The sequence below is a fragment of the Arvicanthis niloticus genome, chromosome 4 (genome assembly GCF_011762505.2).
Source record: "Arvicanthis niloticus isolate mArvNil1 chromosome 4, mArvNil1.pat.X, whole genome shotgun sequence".
In the NCBI taxonomy this organism is placed as follows: domain Eukaryota; kingdom Metazoa; phylum Chordata; class Mammalia; order Rodentia; family Muridae; genus Arvicanthis; species Arvicanthis niloticus.
Genome location: NC_047661.1, coordinates 82,622,506 through 82,644,060, shown reverse-complemented (window position 1 = coordinate 82,644,060; position 21,555 = coordinate 82,622,506). Strand labels below are relative to the sequence as shown.

Below are 21,555 nucleotides of genomic sequence, written 5' to 3'. Positions count from 1 at the left end.
TTCTAAATCCTACTGTTTAGACTTCAGGGAGGCCAAATGCTAACCCGGGGGTTGGGGGGAGACTAAGAGAGGTACCTGAGTAGCCTGTGATGTCCATTGCTTTGAGATTGCGACACTTGATCACTGTGAGGGTGAGCCTGCCTGCTGTGGGCAGGTAGCAGAGGGAGAACATGATCTCCCCCAAGTCCACACTCTCCTGCAAAAGAAGATGAGAGAGCAGGTGAGGGGTGCTTACAATGGCCATGGGGAGCTCTGGAGCCCAAAATGTTTGGAATTGTAGTAGTGAATGCATTTAAGACCCAAGGGACTGGTGATTACCATGATGCTCCTCCCCCCCCTTCTCCTCACCCTCCTCCTCTTACCCGCTTCTGCTCCCCCTTTCTTCCCCTCCCTCTCCCTTCCCCTCCCTCTCCCCTCCTGCTACCCCTCCTTCTCTTCTAAATTTTGAGATCAGTTTGAGGCTGACCTCAAACTTGCTCTGCAACCAAGGATGGTCTTGAACTCCTAATTCTCCTGCTTCTACCCTCTAAGCACTGTCCTGGCTTACAAATTTGCATCACCATACCTGGTTTATGAGTTGCTAGGCAAGCAGTCTGCCAACTGAGCTACACTTCAGCCCATCCTTCTTACTTCTGATCAGATTCTGGCCTATCCTTGATTCTGCTCTGGACACTAACTCTGTGTGCCATTGCCTGCAGACCTTTGGTGGTTCATGTGTCCTTGACCTGTTACTGACCCTCTGATTTCCTGCCTATCTAGTCATGTGGTCAGGACACACGTTCCAGTCCTCAGATTGTCCTCCTTCCAGGACATCTGCAACTCTTTTCTGCTCTGTTTCTCAGTTTATTTGTCTTTCACCACCCGGCTGCCTTGGCCTCAGGCTCTATCTTCCTGTCTAGAAGTAGACGTGCAAAGAATTGATACCCTGCTGAGGCCATGCTGCCAACCAGCCAGATGTACACTGGCCATCCTGTGCTTTATGAACCGCTGCACATTCAGTTTGTTATCCTCTCTTAAATGTGATGATCCTTCAGAAATATACACACGCTCTATTGCTTCTCCTACCCCACAATCATCCTGCCTAGGGATCCCTGGAAGCTTCTGAGCAAAAAAATGTCCCTTCCTAGAAAGTCATAGCATCTTTCTAGAGAGACAGCAAGCACGCCCATCTGTTGTATGAGATAGCACCTCGCCAGATTGCTTTCTCTGCCTGCTTATGGCAAGGAGGGTACAGAAAGCTTAGAATTCAAAGACATTGAACTGACTCCAGAGGTAAGTTAGTGGGAGGAGGAGGTGGAGGAAGAGAAGGCCAGAGTTTGAAGTGGTTCTGATTCCAGATGGGTCCTTCTACTTGTTTATTCATCTACCCATTTATTCAGTCAAAAATATCAAAAAAAATCTATTGAGCATCTGATATGTGCTAGGTGTTGATTCATAGGAAAGAAAAAAGACACAATATCCCTACTTTCACAGAGATTACATTTCATTAGGGCCATAGATAGTATATCTATAATTTTTAAAAGGAAAACAAGGTAGTCAAAAGTATTAAGGAGAAAAAGGTTAGACAGAGAAGGGGTTAATAATGACTGTGAGGAGGTGATACTATTGGAATTTTTAGCTAGCTAAGGACTCCCTGACTACACTCAGTTGTTCATTGGCTAGTTGTTCATTCTTCCTCCTCTTCCTCCTCTTCCTTCTCCTCTTCCTCCTCTTCCTCCTCTTTCAGATTTATTTACTTACTTATGTGTGTGTTTTGTTCCATATTTGCATGTGCAGCATGTGTGTGCCTCATGCCTGTGAAGGTCAGAAGAGGGTGTCAGATACCACTAGAACTGGAGTTACAAATGGCTGTGAGTTGCCACCATGTGGGTGCTAGGAATCACCCAGGTCCTCTGCAAGAACAAGTGCTCTTAACTGCTAAGCCATCTCTCCAGCCTGGGCTGGCCCATCCCTATTTGCTGAGTGCTTGCTGGAGGCATGTTTCAGGGTTGAAAGGATGTAGTTCCCATACCCACAACATATACATAGTAGATTAGGGTATAAGCAGTTCAAAGATGGTGGTAGGATTTCCATCTTTCTCAGGTGTCTTCCTAGACCCTGCCTCAAGGGAGAGAGACACATAGTGCCCTATGCCCTGGCACTGTGGGATCACCACTGTCCCCTTCCATGGCCAGGTCCATCTGTGTGGTCAGTGGCACACCTAGATAATATACCATCTCTGACTGAAGCAATAAAGTACAAGCAGAAGTATATCTCTCCTGATTTCCCTACCAGAGCTCTAAGTCTAATCCTGCCTAACATTCCAGGAACTGTTCCAGACTCACTAAGTATAATAACAGGAGCCAATGCTGTATGCTGTTCACCGAGTCCTTTGCTGATGACCTTCAGTGAGTCTTAGCCTAGCACTACAGTGTGGGTGCTCCTACTGTGCCTGCCCCACACTGGAGGAAATGAATGTTCCTGAAGTTAAGGACTTGCCTGAGGTTGCATGACTAACAAGTACTTTAGTGCCAGACATTCATCTGTCAATGTCCCTCTTTAAACACCTTCAGCTCTTCCCTAGTTCAGCTTCTGAATCAAGACTCTTTGTTTGGGGGCTTTCAGCAGTGGCTGCTTTCTTATCTCCGCATCTCATTTTCTTCTGTATGGCAACCTCTGTTCCACATAACTTGTCCAGCATTAGTTGCTTATGCTAAAGCCTTCCCCCTCTTCCCTTTGCTTAGATGATTCCATATCCGATGAATAGCACATGGGAATTGCCGTCACTCCCATCTCTATGTAGTAACTAACAAAAGGCCCCTTTCATGTGGGATGCCCGCCTTACAAACCACTGTGCTTTGGAGAGAGCAAATAGCACACACAAGCTGCCTCCGATGCCTGCAAGAAAGGATGGTTGCATTTCTGCCAAAAGAATGCTGGCAGGAGGGATTCTCTGTATCCATCTTATGATCAAGGTAGGGCCTTGGGAAGATTTCCGGGAGCCCCTTTGGCTCCTCTAATAGGGAATAAAGAAAAAGGTTGCTGTCACCATGTCCCCATCATTGCCATCCTACAGTATCAGACTGGCTTCTTCATAAGCCACCCCTTTCAGGGAGTTGGAGCTGGTTTGTTTATGTTGGCTTTGGCTACATGAGATCCATCAGGGTAAATGGAGTTTCTGTGAACAGCTCTCAAGGATGGCCCAAGGGATGCCCTCTGTTCGCAGGGCTGTTCTTTCTCAGGAGACTGTGAAGGCATATGGGCACTGGGTGTGCGGTGCAGTATAGAATCCCCAGAGCCTGTCCTCAGTGGTGTACAGAGTACAGACCCTGTACTCTGGTGGCCCAGATGGAAATGGGAACAGGCTCGGAATCCCATCACGACTCAGAAAGGAAATCAGTCTTGGGGCCAAAGCCCAGTTCCAGGGCCTTCTGCTGTGGTAGCCTGGGTCCCCCTGGGCCTGCTGGTAAGCTGGCTGGTGTGATTCAGTGGACTAAGGGGCAATGTTCCACTTCACAGACAGACAACACAAGACTGGATTATTTGCTAAAGTAAAGTAGGTTAATTTTGAGTAAATAGAGAAGGGGGAGATAAACAGCCAGCCAGCCGCTGCTGGAGCTGGCCTACCTAGGGGCCCACAGCTCGCACTCTCCTTCTGACCGCTGTCACAGGTTTCTACTCAATTCTATACATCTTGCAAGCCTTTTATCCTAATTAGGAGTGCCTGAGACTTTGGCCTTTAATAAAAACCAGGGGTGTCAGGGGCTGCAGACCAGCTGGGGTCTTATTGCTTTCATCTCTACCTGATGTCAGAGGCTGCCTTAGGGCAGACTAGTAATGAGCGCCAGCTTGGGAGAGGTCATGGATGGCCACAAGGTGGCAGAGAGCAGCTTCTGCCCCTTCTACCAACCTGGGGCTGATAGGGCTGGTCTGAGTTCACTAGTAGCTGAGGCTGGGAGGGGGTGGGCCTGCCACCATGGGAGGGGAAGTAGGAAACTGGCTTCTGGAGACACCTGTCCTAAGTGCAGCCTGTCTCTGCTCACCAATGTTTCTGCCCACAATAGCAGCCTGCTTTAGGCCTCAGGGCCCAGAATGCCTGGGCAGCAAGATTCTGCCTTCATAGGTTCCACATCAGCCACCTGCCACAGATCATGAAAGAATTTCTTTCTCCTTGATGCACTTAATATAACCCTAGACATAGTAGATGATGATGATGATGATGATGATGATGATGATGATGATGATAAACCCTACAGTGAGCCACAAGCCAAGAGACCCAGGCTTTTAGTTCTTCTGCCATGTGTTAGCTGTGAGGACTTGAACAAGTCACTTTACATTTCTGGACTCTCACCTGTGAAACAAAAGGATATCCTGCAAGCCATAAGACCTAAGAATTCATACTAGGGAATTTATCAACTATCACCTACTGAGATGGCCCAAGGATGCTGAACTAGTGTCCACTGACCACCTCAAGGACCCTAGCAATCTTGCTTTGAAGTCCAAACGTTCTCAATCCTTCACCCCTCACAGCCCCCAGACGTTCTGCTGTCCTCCAGGGCTCATGACTCTGCTTCCTAAATGGGCAAGAAGTGGCATCAGTGCCCTGAGTCTGCCAGGGGAACCCAAGCTGAGCAAAGCAAGAATGATGCTTCCTCATCTCTTAGAGACACTTGCAGTCTCTTAGTCATTAAGTAGCTTCTCTGAATCTCACATCATCAGCAGAGAAGCATCCGCCACACTTTCAGGAGAGCCACGGGAGACCTAAAAGGCTCTTGGAGACACTACCCAGGAAGTGCTGTTAGGTTACTTTGGGCCAAAGAGGCCTGAGAGGAAGGACAGAAGCCAAATTGGCTCTGATGGGTAAAGAAACACTCAATGAATAACCCCTCTGCTCAGGCATGAGGTTTAGGGCTGAGGTCAGCACATGAATCAGATGTGGAGGCTGGACCCTCCGAGCCAGGCTGAGCCCCTGGTATCTGTGCCTTTTTCTTCACAGCATGAATCACAGCACATAAGTTGAACATTAATTCAGGGATGCTGTGATGGATGCCTGTGTTCCTCACCTCTGTAGGCCCTTGGAGAGGAGGATGGGATCCCTGATTCCACTGCTCATGTCTAGCCCAGGGCCTGATGGACAGTAGATGAGAAGAAGGATTTTGGATCAGGCAGCTCTGGGACCAAGTCCTAGCTCTGATTCATGAGTAATACAACTTATGTAACCCTTCACAGACTTGGGGCTAATATCCAACCTACCTCCTAGGGTTATTGAAAAGATTAAATAAGGTGATTCATGCAAAATGCTTGGCTTAGTGTTTAGCACAGAGTAAGTGCTCAGTACGGATTTGCTGTTGAAATTACTACTATTATAGAAACGTTGTGGTCTCCAGACAGAAACAGAGGAGAGGAAGGCAGTCAGTGCTGCTTTGTGTAATAATGCAGGCACAATAACAGAGCTGTGGACCAGAGTAGAGAGAGCACTAAACTCAGGCAGAAGTTTCGAGGCAGGTTTCCACAGAGGGGGTGACATTTGACATGACAGGGCTTATCTCTGAGCCTCCTGCCCATACGTGAGCCTTTGCCCTTGGTTCTTCAGGTGATGAGAGACTCTCCACAACTGTCTCTTCTGTTCCTAACTCAGTCATTACTTCTGCCTTCTCCCCAGACACCACAGAGATGGCTCCTATCTGGGTCTCTAGCCATCTCACGGCTACTGAATGTGTGTTTAGGGGGCAGGTGGAGAGCAAGGTCGTGTGACGCTGAGACAAAACTAGACCCATCTGGGTGGTGGCATTGTAGGGAATGCAGACCAGATGACACATCCAAGGGCATGGGGGAGCCAGTGACATGATAAGAGGACAGGGTGTAGGCTGAAAGGCAGTAACACACAGAGTAGCTTTGGAGATAGGAGTCAAAATGGAAGAAGACCACTAGGGGGGAAAAGGCAGCAGACCAGGAGCTTATGGCCTGGTGCCCAGAGAGGGGATGTGTATGGCTTTGTCCTGGGTATATCAAGGAAGGAGGAAGAGGCGGGAGGAGGCTGTGGAGAGATGGAGGAAGCCTTCAGGCATCATCCTCATGAAACACAGAATCCCTGGAGGGATGGAAGCAGGCGGGGACCTTTACAGCAGGTATGTAAAGAATGGGTAGGCCAAAGAGAAGGGAGAGAGCAGCCCGATTCCCACATGGTCTCATGAAAGCACTGTTGGTTTCCTCCTCTTGGTCTCCCCAGACCCTGAAATGCATCCCCTCTTCCATGGCACTGTCTTAGTTCTGACCCACACTGTCTCCAGGGCTTCTGTTACCTTCCCACTCCCTCTGTCCACTCATCAGATTTGTCTTTTCTGGAACCAAGAACATCATTCCTCTCTAAGTGAAAACTCTTCAATGCCTCTCCTTTTCACATGTGCGTTAATACCCGAATAACCTCTTTTTCATGTGAAATGTTATTCAAAAGCTCAAATACATACAGCAGAAGAACACTGGGTAAGACATGGGGTCCAGAGCTTCCACCTCCAGCCTCCAGTGACGTTCTTGAAGCTTCTAGGAGCCAGTGTAAAGTCCACTCGTCTGCAGAATCAAATGGCATCGAGCTTCCTCCTGAGCTGGCCCTGCTGCCTTGCCAGCCTCCACCATTTTCCTTCTACTCCTTTCCCACAAGTTGCCCTACACTCAACCACGACACCAGAACGTTTCTAGAGAATTAACTACATACCATTCTGACCATCAAGCTCCGTTGTCAGACAAAAACCTCGTGGGATGGGTACTGTTGGTACCCACTCATCTGAATTATTTATCCTGTTGCCATAATGAGGGACCCTGACAAAGGCAACTTAAAGGAGACATGGCAATTTTGTCTCACAGTTCAAGGTTGTGATCCATCCTGGCAGGGGAGTCACGACAGGAGGATCTTGAGGCAGTGGATCACATGGCATCTACAGTAAAGAAACAGCATGCCAGTGCTCAGTGCTCAGCTCACTTCATTTTATGTCATCCAGGATCCATGTCCGGGAAGTGGTAACATCCACAGTGAAGACATGTGTCTTCCCATATAAATTAACTCAGTCCAGACAGTCCCCCCACCCTCAAGGCATTCTTAGAGGCTGAATAATCCTTCACAGGTACACACACACATGCTTTCTACATGGGTACACTGGTGTCAAAAGTGATACAAGTGACCCCAGACAGAGCTAAGATGTGAAGCACAAGAGCCCACACTTTCAGCACTGTACCAAATGGCTTCATCTCCCCTCCTCAAACTTCCCCCCAGATCTTCTGCACCTCAATGCTATCACCTTTTTCTCCCCACTGCCTGAGATGAAGCCTCATTGCTTCTGATGATAACACTTGTCCTTCCAGGCCAGCTGTTACTGCCTCTTGGATCATCTTCCCTGACCTCTTGGCCTGTTTTGAGGGTGTGTCCTCATGCTAGGGACAAGTGTGACATGTGCCATAATGAAGAGGAGATATATATATATATATATATATATATATATATATATATATATATGATAAAAGCAATAGGATATAGTGCTTACTGGATGACTGGGCTGGTGTTGGGGGAAGTGAATGACACCTAGAACACCCCACACCCGCATGGCTGGCTTGGCTTCCTGCAGAGAGAGAGCCAAGGAGGTGGGAACTCTTTCCCAGGGTGCCGACTGAGGACGCCTGCTGTGAGCACCAGGCCCCGGGGGTGGGAGGGAGTTTGATTCCCTGCTTTGAATCCCTCAAGCCTGGGTTTCCTAGGCTCCAACAAGAAAGAGGAGGGTGGCAGAGGTGGAAAGATCTGCGTTATCTGCTGTGTTGCTGGCTCTAGTTTCTGGGTGCTTCCTACTGGATGTTGGGGCAGGTTCTATTTGTTCAGATTCCCTGCTTGCTTTTCTCACAAGTGCATTTCTGCCCCAAAGCCCTTGCGGTGTTATGAATAAATGATAATTAGAATAGAGGTGCCTTAAAGAAACTCAATACTCTCGCTTCTGCTTCAGTGTGGATGCCAAGAACTTGGGTTGGCTGTGGAGGAGCTTATGAGTCATGGGGAGCAGAGATACAAGAAGTTAGAGTGAGGTGACCCAGGCTGTGCTTGATCTCAGGGGACCCATAAAGAGACTAAAACACATCACTGGGGGGGGGGTCAAATATCTGAACATCGTGAGGGACATCTAGGAAAGTCCTCTCCTTTGAACCTGCTGTTGGCAAAAGGTTCAAAGTTCCGTGCACTTTTAGACAAGATGTGGGTCAGAATCACACTGGGGAGGCAGCTCTTTTCCTAATGACTTCAAGAAGGTGGGTGGAGACAGGAGAAGGGATACAGAGCATGGGAGGAAGGGGGCTTGAGGAAAGCACAGTTTGGGGGAGCTCTGGAAGAGATGGAGGCAATGCCTGCTAAAGCCAGGGTCTTTAGCACAAGATGCTTTGTCCAGGAGAGGCCAGGGCAGGAGGCTTCCCCTCAGATTTGCTCCCACTGCTGGTTTCTCATTAGTGGCATATGGGGGTGGTAGAGAGGAGTAAACAGCAAATTGGCGATGCTAATGATGAGAGTCTGTCTTCATGTCTTGCCTGCATGTTGTCCTGCCAGGTGGCTGTCAGACAGCCATCACTTTTCCCAGGGAAGAAGGTGGCATCTCAGCAGTGAGTGATCTCAGCTCTCTGTCCCTCACTGGGCTGTGATGACAGGGTCTCTCTGCAGGAGAACAGATGTCCAAGTAGATAGTTCCCCAGAGTGGCTGGGCAATGTTTCTGCAAGTCACTGCCTTGAGGAGGCGAGTAGACAGAGCTCTGGTCTAAGACAAAGATGCATGCTTGACAGCTTCTCTCACTCCAGGGTCTCTTTGGAGAACTGGGGCTGGGCACCCTTAAGATTTAGGTTTTTGTCAGTCTCCTGTTGCTCTCACTTCAGAACCTCTTGGTCTTGCTGAACCTTCTCTGGTCCCCTTCCTATTTTATGGTCTACTCCTACCTAGCACCTTTGTTGCTCTTCCTAGAGACTTTGCCTCTTTCCACTGTGTTCTCATCATTATCCAGGCCTGTGATGTCTTCTCCCCTCAGGCATGCATGATGCTAATACCCATCACCCCACATGGCTCCTGTGTTTATGGGTCCTCCAAACATCATGCCTAGGCTCTAGACCAGCAATTCTCAACCCGTAGGTCAAGACCCCCTTGCGGGTTTCACAACCCTTCACAGGGTCACCCAGGACCATCTGCACATCATGCACTTACATTATGATTCATAACAGCTATGAGGTAGCAACAAAAGTAATTTTATAGTTGGGGGTCACCCCAACATGAGGTATTAAAGGGTCACAGCCTTAGGAAGGTTGAGAGCCGCTGCTCTAGGCTGATAGAACTAGCACGGTACTAACTCACAGCTATCTCACAGAAACCTTAGAATCACAGGTGCTCAAAGCTGAGCATCTATCTTTCATTTACATGTTTCCTCTTCATTGGTAAATGGCTCTTCCATCTGCCCCAGAGCTCAAGCCAGAAATGAAAAACTATCCAGAACCCAACTTCTTTTCTTCCTTACACTGAGTTCTTTATTAAGCTGAGCAAATTTTGTCTTCAAATCTCACCTCAAGTCGCTCACTTCTCCCCATCTCTTATGCCACAGGAAGCCAAAGCACGTCTACCCATGCCAACCTGACCCCCTTGCTTCCCTTTGTTCCCACCTGGGTGCCACAATACCCTTTGAAATAGGAAGCGGATTGCCTCGGCACCTGCTTAACCCTCTGATGGCTTCCCTCTGCTGTGGTTTGAATGTGAAGTGACCCCGTAGTGACCATAAAGAGTGGTGGCACTCTTTAGGGAGTGTGTGGAACATTTAGGAGGAAGGTGCTGGAGGAAGCACATTGTTAAGGGGCAAGCGTTGAAGGTTATATCCATCCCAGGCTCTCTGCTTCCCTGTGGGTACCGTGTAACAAGCAGCTGCTGTATGCTCTCCCCACCATGGAGCAGCCTGCTACCATGCTTCCCCTGCCATGATGGAGTATCTCCTCAAACTATAAGTCCAAATAAATCCCTCCTCTCTGTTTCCATCAGCTATTTTGTCACAGCATTAAGAAAAACAACTGCACACTTTGCATTAGGAAAAATGCTCCAAACTCTTATCAAGACCTGAAGATCCTGTATGAATAACACTAACTAACTCTTCAGACCCAGACTATCTGTAGCTCCTCTCATGCCTGGGGACTTCCTGCCTCAGGACTTTGCACACTCTATTCCTTCTGGTGTATGCTCTAACAGACAGGGACTTACTAGGATAAGAGAGAGGCAAAACGGTGAAAACAACGGTCAACAAGATAGATACTTATTCTTAGTTTCATGCAAGCCCAGAGAGTGGCTGTCCCTTAGATGTCCCCCCTCTAGCTGTTTCGTTGGTCTTACCCCCAGTCCTGACCCTATGTTTTCTTCATCATTGTATTCTCAGTACTGAACCAACATGGTGCCTGGTACATTCCACGTGACACACCAGTGAGCAAGACCACATTGCAGGGCTCAAGAAAGTGACAGAACAGTCGATAGTAGGCTGGGGATGCAGCTCAGTGGTAGAGCACTTGCCTAGCCTATGCAAAACTCTGGGTTTAATCTCCAGGCACTATGAAGTAAAAATAGAGTCAGTGACTGGAAGAGCTATTTGTTTCTCCTTGGCACTGGTCTCAGGGAGTGCAGGATAAGAGAAAGTCTCAGGGTAGAGCCTTGCAGGTCTTCCTCACCAGTGGCATGGTTTCTGCATGAAGATCACTTGAAGAGCTAGGAACTTAGGGCTGGGAAAATGGGTCAGTAGGTAAACCTGATGACCTGAGTTTGATCCCTGGAACCCAAATAAAGGTGGAAGGCAAGATAAATAACTTCACAAAGTTGTCCTCTGGCCTCCACATATGTGCTATGATATGTATATGCCCTTAGACATCATTCACAAACCTCTCTCTCTCTCTCTCTCTCTCTCTCTCTCTCTCTCTCTCTCTCTCTCTTTCACACACACACACACACACACACACACACACACACACACACGCACATCCCCCAGATGGAAATAGTTTTATTTATTGCTTTGTTGTTGTTGTTTAAGGGGTGAGGGATTGATTCCCAAGTGGAATCTAAGAGCCACTGAATTGGAATCTCTGAAAGAAGGGTCTAGGTGCACAAATTATTGATGAACACATTTTCAGTTTGTAGGGAAAGGGAGAGACAAGCTTCTGCAGCTGCTGGTTCAGACCCCATTGGGATCACTGTTGCACAGAACATGGTCCAATGCAACTACAGGCATCAGACACTCAGGCAGAGCAGAAGTGATGATCCTGAACGAGCCTGTCCTTTGTTGAGCTTAGCAAGAGCACTGATGATTGAAGCCCGACTGGAGCTGGCCCATGCGGTGCAGCTTATTCTGTATTACCTGGGCCTCTACCTGTGCACCATGAGGCATGCTGGGGAGTTCATCTTTAGCAAGAGAATGGGAAGCTTAATTATTATGATTTAATTAGTATGATAATTCCCAGGTGTGCTTTTTTGATGGACAACCTGGGGGAGCATTTTGAGCTTACCAGAATCTCCTCTTACCAGTGGCAGAGCCCAGGAGTCTGTGTTCCAGCAAGCACTAGGGAAGTCAGGAAACCGACAGCTATTGCAACTAGTTAGAGCATGGTTCTGAACCTTCCTCATGCTGCGACCCTGTAAGATAGCTCCTCTTGCTGTAGTGACCACAACCATAAAATTATTTTCCTTGTTACTTCACAACTGTAGTTTCCCTACTATTATGAACCATAATGTAAATGTCTTTGTTTTCTGATGGTCTTAGGCGACACTCTGTGATAGGGTTATTAGGCACCCCCATAGGTTGTGACCCATTAGTTGAGAACCAAGGAGTTAGAGGTACCAACTGAGTAAGGACAGTCTGGTTAGTATCTTGAAGTTTCTTCTATTTCTTTTAAACCATTTTTTAAAAAGTGATAAAAGTCAAAGTCAAAAGAGAGAGAATTTACATTTGTGGAGCATCAGCTAGAGACCATGCCGAGAAATCAATATGTATTCAGTGCATTTCACTCAGAGGAGCCCATTCTCACGGGCACCTTGTCCTGGAACCCAGGAGTTAAATAACTTGCCTGAGTGGTCCATTTGGATTTAGTCTCAGAGGTCAACTCTGAAGGTCTGCTCTTCATCATCTTTGCCAGCCTCCGCTAGGATTGCCCAGGTTTCAGCTCCCTTCACCACCCTCTGTCCCTGGTCATTGACAATCATGGATGCTAAGGACCCAGGGAGGTGACATTTTTGGGTGTTCCGGAAGCAAGAAGCACAAGGCTTTCTTAGAACATTTGTCCTCCTCTGCCTGCCTTTGCCTGTCTCTCCTTTATGAGAGACTAATGCAGTGCCGTCCTGTGCAAGAGAACTGTTTCCTGTTCACTTGAGCAGCTAGTGTGGCACTCTGGCTTCAGCCTGTCATTTCCCATGAAAAGCATATCCCCATATGTATCATCATTTTCTCAGATGCTAAATTGTTCCTGTGGTCATTGCCTCATTTTCAAGGAAAACAGGAAGAAGCTTCTAGCAGCAGGCAGAACCCCCGAGTCTGAGCTCATGTCACCATGTAGCAGCTGTGTGGAAGGACCCAGAACACTCCGCATAGAGCTCCCCACCTGAGCTGTTGGGGCGCAGCTACCAGCATTGTGGTGAGAAACCCATCAGTGAAGAAGCTCTGAGCTAGTCAACTGTTGCCTCCCCATCTCCCAGAGAGCTGGACTTTGCTTTCTTAGGTCTTGAGAAGGGACAAGGACATAGTCTGCCACCCCTACTTGGCTTCTTGAGAGGGTTGAAGATGTCAAACTCTTAGAGTTCATTCCCTTAAAGTGAGATCTCTGTAGTCCGAAACAAGACAATACTAGTCACGTCGCTAGGCAGCAAGAAACAAGGAACAAGCTCCTCCAGTCTCAGCTCAAGACTCACCCCCACTTTCCCAGACACCCTGAAGTACAGGAAGCCATCCTTTGATGTCCTAGTCAGGGTTCCCAGGGATGCTTATGTCCTTTTCACCTAGGTACCATCTACTCTTTCATCGTAACTGTGCCATTATGCTTTTAAAGGCCAGTATCTATTTCTTTTCCTTTTGTTTTCTAAGATGGGGTCTCACATAGCTCAAGATGCCTTGAATTCACTAGGTAGCAGAGGATGACCTTAAATTCCAGATCCTTGGGCAGGTGCTGGGATTATAGGCATACATCACCGCACTTGGGTACTGTATCCATGTTTGCTCCATCTAGTTTTCTCTAAAAGAAACTGTTTCCTTGGTTTTAAAATCTTCCAGCATTTGAAAAGTGACTCTCACCTACACTCACAGTTAACTATAAACAATTAGCTCTTGGCTTGGAGTTTCTTGAGGAGCCTTGTATTTATTCAGAGGGGAGGGCTTTAGAGTAAACTACAAGGGAGGCGGTATAAATGCCTGATAAAACACTCGTGGGTTTTTGCATGAGCATCTTCATGCTTCATGCTTCTATTTCCCAGAGATGTAACTTCAGAGTCACTCCTCTGCAGCTCTCTGACCGAGGGCCATGCTTGTCATGCTTGAGGTAGCTCTCTTTTGGGCAGGTGTTCCAGGTCCTGATTCTGAAGCAAACCACCTCTCCTATGCAAGTGTGTGGTTTGTAAACCTCCTGCTTCCCTGCCATGTTAGTTCAGGTGGTGGCTTGGTACTCCTGGGTAGCTGTCCCATCTGCCTGCCCTGTGGGCTGAGGGGTCAGGTGTGTCCTGTGCATGTGTCAGCATGTGGGAGAGGAAGGAGCATCTGTTTTGCTGGGAGGCAGGTAGGAGGAGTTTCCTAGGTCAAAGATGGGAAGAGGCAAGTGATTGGTGCAGCAGAGGAGGAGGGGTGGGGCATAAGAATCCTGAAGCTACCAGGAGAGGGCTCTTCACTGAGAACTTGCTCTGAAGCAGGCTCTAGGCCTCCCTTCCCACTCCTGTGAGCCTGCCCAAGAGGACATGATGAAATGCCAAAGTAGCTCCATTACTGTAATGCCTCCAAAAATTATAGGCCGTGTGCTCTGCCAGAGCCAGTAAATGGCACCCACTGGTGAGCAGGTGACACAAATGGACATTTCCTTCTTTCCAGGCACTGAGTGCAGCGGTAGAGTGGTGAAGAAATGAGGCTCAGGCTGGGAGGAAACTGGGGGAGGGGAAGGGAGTAGCCATGGAGAATTTTCAAGGCTCAGCTCTCCTAGTCCCAGAGTTACAGGTGGAGATGCCTCAGAGCTATGGCAGGGCAAGGCTGCCTGAGTTCCTTGGAAGATTTCAGACCTTCCCTTCTGTCTCTCAGAAGAGGTTCCTAGCTACTGGCTCAAGAATAGCTCTACCTGGCATCAAGGCAAGGCATTCTGCAGGCCATGCCCTGGCCCTCAGGCCGACTAATCCTGGGGTTCTCATTGTTGGGGGGCAGCCTGACTTTCCCTACAGCTCCTCTCCTAAGTCAAGCCCAGCATTTCCTGGCCTCCCACACAGTCACCAGGATTTCCTCTCACCTCTCTTTATCTCTTCCACTCCCATCTGCCTCTGCTCTCACACCGACCCAGACAGTCTCCTGTCAGTGTTAGCTGAGGCAACTCTTCCTCTAGGAGACAAGGGCTCAAAAGGGGTGGAACTAACTGATCTCTTCCTTCAAAGCCCAGCTACGGGGAAATCATACGTTCTGGGGACTGGGGTGGCTCCATAAATTTATGACCACGCCTCAGACTCTGTTCTATTCCAGCTCACATTTGTCCCTGGGAAGAGGGTGACAACAGATTGGTCTCACTGACCGTTTCTAAAGACTATGTGGCAGGAGAGCCTGGCTTCTCCAGTTTGTAGATTCAGAGTAAAGACTTGTCTGTGGTAGTTGGTGTTGGAGATGACAAAGATTCCTTCTCAGTTTGCACATTTGAAGGAAGCTCCGAGGAGCTGACAGCCCGGCTGACCAGATGCTGGATGGAGTTCTCATGCTGGAACCTCTTTTTACCTCTTTTTTTTTTTTTTTTTTTTTTTTTTTTTTTTTTTTTTTTTTTTTTTTTTTTTTTTTTTTGGTCCCATCGCACATTTGTCAATGCGAGGTCAGAGCTCAGGGCTTCCGAGGACATTCAAAGAAGTAAGCCTGATGGGTGGCAGGAGGAAGTTGAGTGGCTTGGAGTACAGGGACTGCCTGCCTCAGACACAGAGGGAGATGGCCCATAAGTTAGGGAAGGAATTGCTCATAGCCAGTGTTTACCTGACGCTTGCTCCGGGCATGCTGTAAGGAACCTGGTGTGGATTCTTTCCTGCAATGCCCAACACGACTTTACAGAGACTCACTCATCTTACCCATATCTTTCAGAAGAGCAGACAAACAGATGCTGACATAACTAGCCTGCTTAACTCGTTTTAGAGAGGAGTGGCTCCAATCCAGACAGTCCAACCCAAGTCCCTTTTCTTTAATCCTTATGCCAAACCTGGTTCTCTGTAAGGTTTACACTGAGGATTACTGTTCATTCCACATGTTATCCAAAGCCCATTGCTTCTGAGGTCTCAACCAACTCCACAGACTCATAAAAATAATCTCTTTGTGACAATCTCATTTGGGGAGTGTGCATGGTGTCTAGGGACACTTTAATCCCAGTGCTGAGGAGGCTGAGGATGTAGGATTAAGACGAAGGCCAGCTTGGTCTGCACCAAGTTTCAAAACCTAGCTCATTTGAGTTGACAAGATGGCTCAGTGGGTAAAGCCCTTGCCACACAAGCCTGATAACCTAAGTTTGATTTCCAGAAACATGTAAAGCTGGAAGAATAGAACCAACCCCACAATGCTATCCCTCCATTCTCCATAGCTGTGCACAACACATGTGGGTCCACACACATACTATACACACACATATAATATTAGTAATTAGTTATGATGTCAATATTACAAAATTTAAACTTCAAACCCAGCTTATAAACTTATTGTGACAAATAAGTGATTTTTGCTTGTTTGTTTTTGAGCTGGGTCTCTCTGTGCAGTCCTGGCTAGTATGAAACTACTGTGTAGACTAGGCTAGCCTTGTCCTAGCCCTGTCCTTGCCTTGATTCTTTTGCTTTAACCCCCACATCACTTGAATTACAGATATGTACTACCACATGCCTAACAAACGAAATTCTTCTGTTCTTGTTTAGTTTATTGAAAGAGTTTCAATCTAGCTGGCCTGAAACTTTACTGATTTGGGGTTATGATTACTCCCAATTTACAGATAAAGAAACTGAGTCTTAATAAGATAAATAAAGTTTCAGAATTCAAAACCTGAGCTCTGAACTGCCCAATGCCGATGTTGTTTTCTCCACTCTCTCCCATTCTAGGTCCTTTTTTTTTTTTTTTTTTCTAGCATCTGGTTTATTTTACTTAATAGATGCTGAATTCTGTGCCTGTGTTTCCCCTCTGCATTAGCTGCTAGATGCTTCAAGTCAAATGTAAGGCCTTCAGCTCAGCAGTGTGTGGAGGCAGGGTGTGCCTGTAGTCTGGAGGCCCCAGCAGCATTCCATCTGACATCTTTCACTTGTCCCTTTGCTACTGTTGCATGAGGTTTTCAGCACATCTTTAATCTTGCTATTGTCTTGGGCGCTAGCTACAAAGTGACAACAAAATAAATGAAAGTTCTTATTTGCCTGCATGCTCACACAACCCAGTCTCTCTCAGCTTAATTGTCTCTATCTGCAAAACTGGGATAATGCCTTGTATAAAAATTTGTTAAAGATTAAGTGAAACAATACAGGTAAAAAGGTATTGTAAATTCAGCAGTGTGCTAGAAACATAAGGTTGTCTTATTAGCTTGTTGTTACTGATAGCAAGATGTGACCTCTGTTCCTGGATTATCTACATCACAAATAGTTGACGAAGCTTGGGAAAGAGAGACAGTGCTGGCTGCTTGGGACCCAGAGCTGTGTCCCTGAGAAGATACTCAAGAGTTGCATGGTACAAAGAAGATCAAAGACAGATTCAAGCTACCCACTCTCTGGGCATGGCTTAGCTGAAGTTCTGCCCACTAAGAAGCTATCTGGCTGGAGATGGTTCCTTGTGAGGTTGTAGGAGACTCTCCAGATATAATTTGGGAGGGCTTCAGCCCTATCATCTGGTAAGAGGAGACCAGTGGCCTAACATTTCAGAATTCTGATTACAAGGGAACAGTAGCCATGGCCTATGGTGGCTACCAGCCTGGCCTCACTGCCCCACTTCTGAGCTTGCCCACCTTCTCATCTCCTTTCTTCTGCTCTTCATAATGCATCATTGCCTTCCCTCAGGCATTTTAAAATGTACACATGTGTGTGTGTGTGTGTGTTTGTGTGTGTGTGTGTACCATGTGTGTGCAGGTGCCTGCAGAGCCCAGGAGAGGGTGTCAGATTCCCTGGAGCTAGAGTCACAGGGAGTTGGGAGCTGGCTGATATGGGTGCTGGGAACTAAACTCCAGATCTTTGGGAGAACAGCAGCAAATGTCCTCAACTGAAGAGACATCTTTCCCATCTCACCTTCTGAGCATTTTTTTTTTTTTGAGAATTACTTAATTCTAGAAACTTCTAGGCCTCATCCAGCTGATGCATCAACATCACAGGTCTGGATCCCTTTCTAGACCATTCTAGAGCATCTCCCTAACTCTACTGCATTCACATGACATTTTAACAACAGGTGATTTTGTGAAAATGTTGTCTATCTTCTCCTTTCTCACTTCTTTTCCTTTCTCTTTCCTTCTTTCTTTCCAAAATATCTAGAGTAGGTATGTAACCATTTACCTTGAGGCAAAGGAAGATAAAAAATATATATATTAGAGATTTATAGCACTTAAACTATTCAGCCAGGTATGGGCCTCATATCTACCAGCACTGCACTTATGGGGTTGAGGCAAGAGAATCATTGCAAGTTTCATGGCAACCTGAGTGATGTAGTGAGATTCAGGCTAGCTCAGTGATATAGTGAGACCCATGCCAGCCTGGGCTATTGAGTAAGGCTTTATGAATGAATAAATAAACAAAAGAGAAGCTGAACTCAATTTTGCTTCTCTCCTCCATTGCTTTAAAGTTATGTGGCCCCAGAGAATTCCCCCAGTTCTTCTCATCTATAAAATGGATCTCTTACTGTATTGAGAAGGTGAAATGAGGTAATGCATGTGGAGAGTTCTTTATAAACATATTAGGTATTACTGTTAGATTCAAGAGCAATGAACTGTGACTATAACCTGCAAAGCCCCTCTTCTTCACTGAGGTTTTGAACTCTCTGATTTCAGGCCTGTGGCAGTGGTTGTTTTCCACATCTGGTTTCTGAGGAAAGAGAGAAGGCCACACAAGCAAGGAAAGCTTAAAGCCCTGCACGACAGGCTCAGAATCATGCTCACCAAAGGTTCCTGGTAGCTGGCACTGAGTCTACCTCCATACCAAAATCCTTCCCAGACCTCATAAATCCTTAATATGGCCTGGCTGACTTTGGCCTCCCTTATCAGTATCCCTTGGCTAAGATGGGGGAGGGTAATCTTTATCCTCCTTTGAAAGCACCTGTGAGACACAAGCCTCTGTGGATGCAGTGTGAGGCTTAAAACCACACTCTTGGCTATTAATAAAATGCCCATTTCCCAGGACACAAGTCCCCTAGAAATTCTCTTCTTCAAAATGTGCTTCATTACAAGAACAAAAACACCCCTCTCTGGGGTGGCTGGAGTACCCTGGGAGGAGAGAGTGAAATGGGCTAGACCCTCACTGTGAGAGAGTAGGGCTCTCTCATTGATTCCCCAATGTGGTACACATGTGAAGGGTGTGTGTGTGTGTGTATACTCCCATGTTAATTCTTCTTTCCTATCTCATCAAATGGAAACTGAGTTCAGCCAGAGTTTCTCTGACTTAAAAAACAAAACCTTCCGAATCAGGTTGGAATATTTTTCCTTAGGGTACACTAATTTCCTGAAGAGAACTGGGTGTCTGCCCAGCCTTGGGTAGGGGAAGAGGAGGGAGGGAGAGAGGGAGATAAGAGGGAGAGGGAGAGAGAGAGAGAGAAAGAGAGAGAGAGAGAGAGAGAGAGAGAGAGAGAGAGAGAGAGAATAGCCTTGTCAGCAAGACTGAATTATTAAGGCATCCACAGCCTGCCTTTCCTGGCATAGCGCAAACCTACCCTAAAGCACTAGAAACAGGAAGAAAGTTTGGACTTCATAATTTCCCCTTAAAAGCCACCCAGAGCCTTAACCTCCACCTGCAAGATGCCAGCGCAGCCTGTCCTGCCTTAGCTTGCTAACTGCAGAGAGCTCCACGTCCACAGTGGCCTCTGGGCACTATGCTGGCTGCTCTGTGTCCTTCCCTACACTTCTCTGCTTGCCAGCCACCTCTCAGCAGCAGCTGACTGAATGTGTTGATCCAGGGCAGGCTAGGTAGCGCACTTTCCAATGCTGCTCTCCTCACAGGGCCCTTGGGAGTGACTCAGCTGGAAACCGCTGCTGATGGTGTGGGGGTGGCATTTCCAAGCGGGTGCTTCAAGTCACAAAGCCAGCCCTGTCCCCAACTTCTCCAGAAGAGAAATGTGCCTCACATTGTCATGACACACCACAGAGCTGTTTTCCTCCTCTGAAGTTGGCGGAGCCCAATGTGTCACTAAGATGACTCAACCATGACTTCAGGAGAGAGATGGAGCCCCTGGCAGGTCTGGTGCAGATGGACACACAGGCAGCCTTCATTATTCCAGTAGGACAGAGGCTTTCAGAGGCACAAGGCAAGGGGGGCTCAAGGAGGCTGGCTAGGGTGCCAGGGTGATCCTTGTCCACCTTCCCTGGCTTCCAAGTAGCCCCTTTTAGGTTTCTCTTTGATCCTGGCTATATGTTCTGTCTTTACAAACACCCAGGTGTAGACCCCAGCCCTCCTTTGGGTTTTTCCAGTGTCCCTGGTGGTCTAAGGAGCTCTGAGTGCTAGGGTGACCAAAAGAAGGCATGGGCCATCAACTGACAAGGCCTAAAAGAGCCAGCCCAAAGGTAAGACTCTTCACAGGCCCCTTCCTTGGCAACTCCTTTGATTCTCTCTGGTAACTCTCTGATCTCTGGGGATCAGTACCCTCTCCCCCTGGGCCCCCGTATTTATCTGTGGTTTCCTCATAGCCCTGATGCTTCCCCAGGAAAGACCTCATTAGGTCTCTTCTTACCTCCCCTATGACCCCACTTCAGGCCTCAGCTGGAGAGTAAGAAGAGCTAATTGACTCCCAGCCAGCACCAGTAACACTGGAGGGGCTGAGATGGGGAGTAGATACCCCTGCCATCAGTCTTAGGTACAGCTGAACTCATCTTCCCAACAGGGACCCCTGCACCACATGCAGGCAAATGGGCCTGCAAGAATCAACAGTGCTTAGGTAATAAGAGGAAATAAATATCATCTGGAAGCACAGACATCTCCTGGAGAGGATGCAGGGAACAGGGTAAGGCAATAGGTTAACAACCTCATTTTATGCTGTGAGGTTTTGGTTGGATATGGGAAAGTAAGGCTAAACGTAAGGGCAGGAAGAGAAAGCTCAGTCACCCTCAGTAGTTTAAAGAGGGATCTTGTGTGTTTATGTATTTGATCTTGAAGCCTGGAACTGGGGGGATGGGGGAAGAAGGGACAGGATGGTGGATGTGGTCATACTGAGAGGCATGGCAGGCACTCAGGGCACTACTAGGCTTTGGTAAATACTGTTCCCATCACTGCACTCCTCCAGGTGACACCACCACTCACCTTGTGTGGCAAGGGTGTGTGGAGCTTGGCTGGAACACACTGACTAGGTCACTGAAAAAAGAGTCTTCAGAGGCAGAGAAAACAGACATTTTTGGCAATGGGAAAACTGGGGGAGGGGGCTCCCAGTCAGAGGCAAGTATCTTGGGAGATCTTTCTCCTAGCCAGCTTCAGAGAGGTAGATCAAAGGAAGGTCAACTCACCCAGGATGACCCCTACCACTCACCCTGTAACCCTGAGCAGGCTTCTCATTGTACATGGAAACTGAGGATTTTCTATGGGTGGTGAGGATTACACTTAGTCTCTGGCACTTAGCACGTCAGACTCAGAAGGCTGAGCACCCTGTGGCCATTGCTAACCCAACAACCACGATTCCACACATTCTAGTCATCTAGGTTTGTCCCCTTGCTTCTCCCAAGCTCACCTCCACACCCACCACCCAAATGTCTTGAGTTGGCAATATGCAATAGTTCTTAGAAACCATTCTCAAAGTCATCCACTGGTGATGTCTAGGCCATGTCACGTTCAGAACATCAGTGGGACAGAACTCTAAAATGACAGACATGGAAGTCCTCTGATGGAAGTTAGTATCTCTCAGGCCATGAAAACTAACAGAAAGGCTAGTCTATGTTGGCCAGAGAAGGCTAAAGGCTTTAACGTTTTCCTCTAGTCCCAGCAACTGGCCTTCATCCCAAGGCCAAGTGGATTCTATGGAAATCACTCCACCCTGAGTGTCGATACAGCCCAGGAGAGACCCTCAAGACCTTAGGGACTTTGTCAGGAAAGGAAATAAAATATTCATGAAGAATAAGTAGATATCAACTCAGATATGAGAGGAGATGTGGTTACAGGGGGCAGCTGCTGAGGATAAATGAGAATCAGATGG

At 47.5% G+C, this 21,555-nt stretch overlaps 1 protein-coding gene across 9 annotated transcripts in view; it reads right to left on the bottom strand.

Moving 5' to 3' along the window:
• Positions 1-21,555, bottom strand: part of Syt6 (synaptotagmin 6) — a 58,515-nt gene that overhangs the window by 13,803 nt on the left and 23,157 nt on the right. For all 9 annotated transcript variants that reach the window (XR_013109995.1, XR_013109994.1, XR_013109993.1 and 6 more), the window contains exon 4: positions 76-196. Coding sequence is in view for 6 of the 9 variants with exons in the window: in XM_076933041.1 (XP_076789156.1) it covers positions 76-196 (121 nt within the window). In the remaining 3 variants the exon portion in view is untranslated. The remainder of the gene's footprint in view (positions 1-75; positions 197-21,555) is intronic.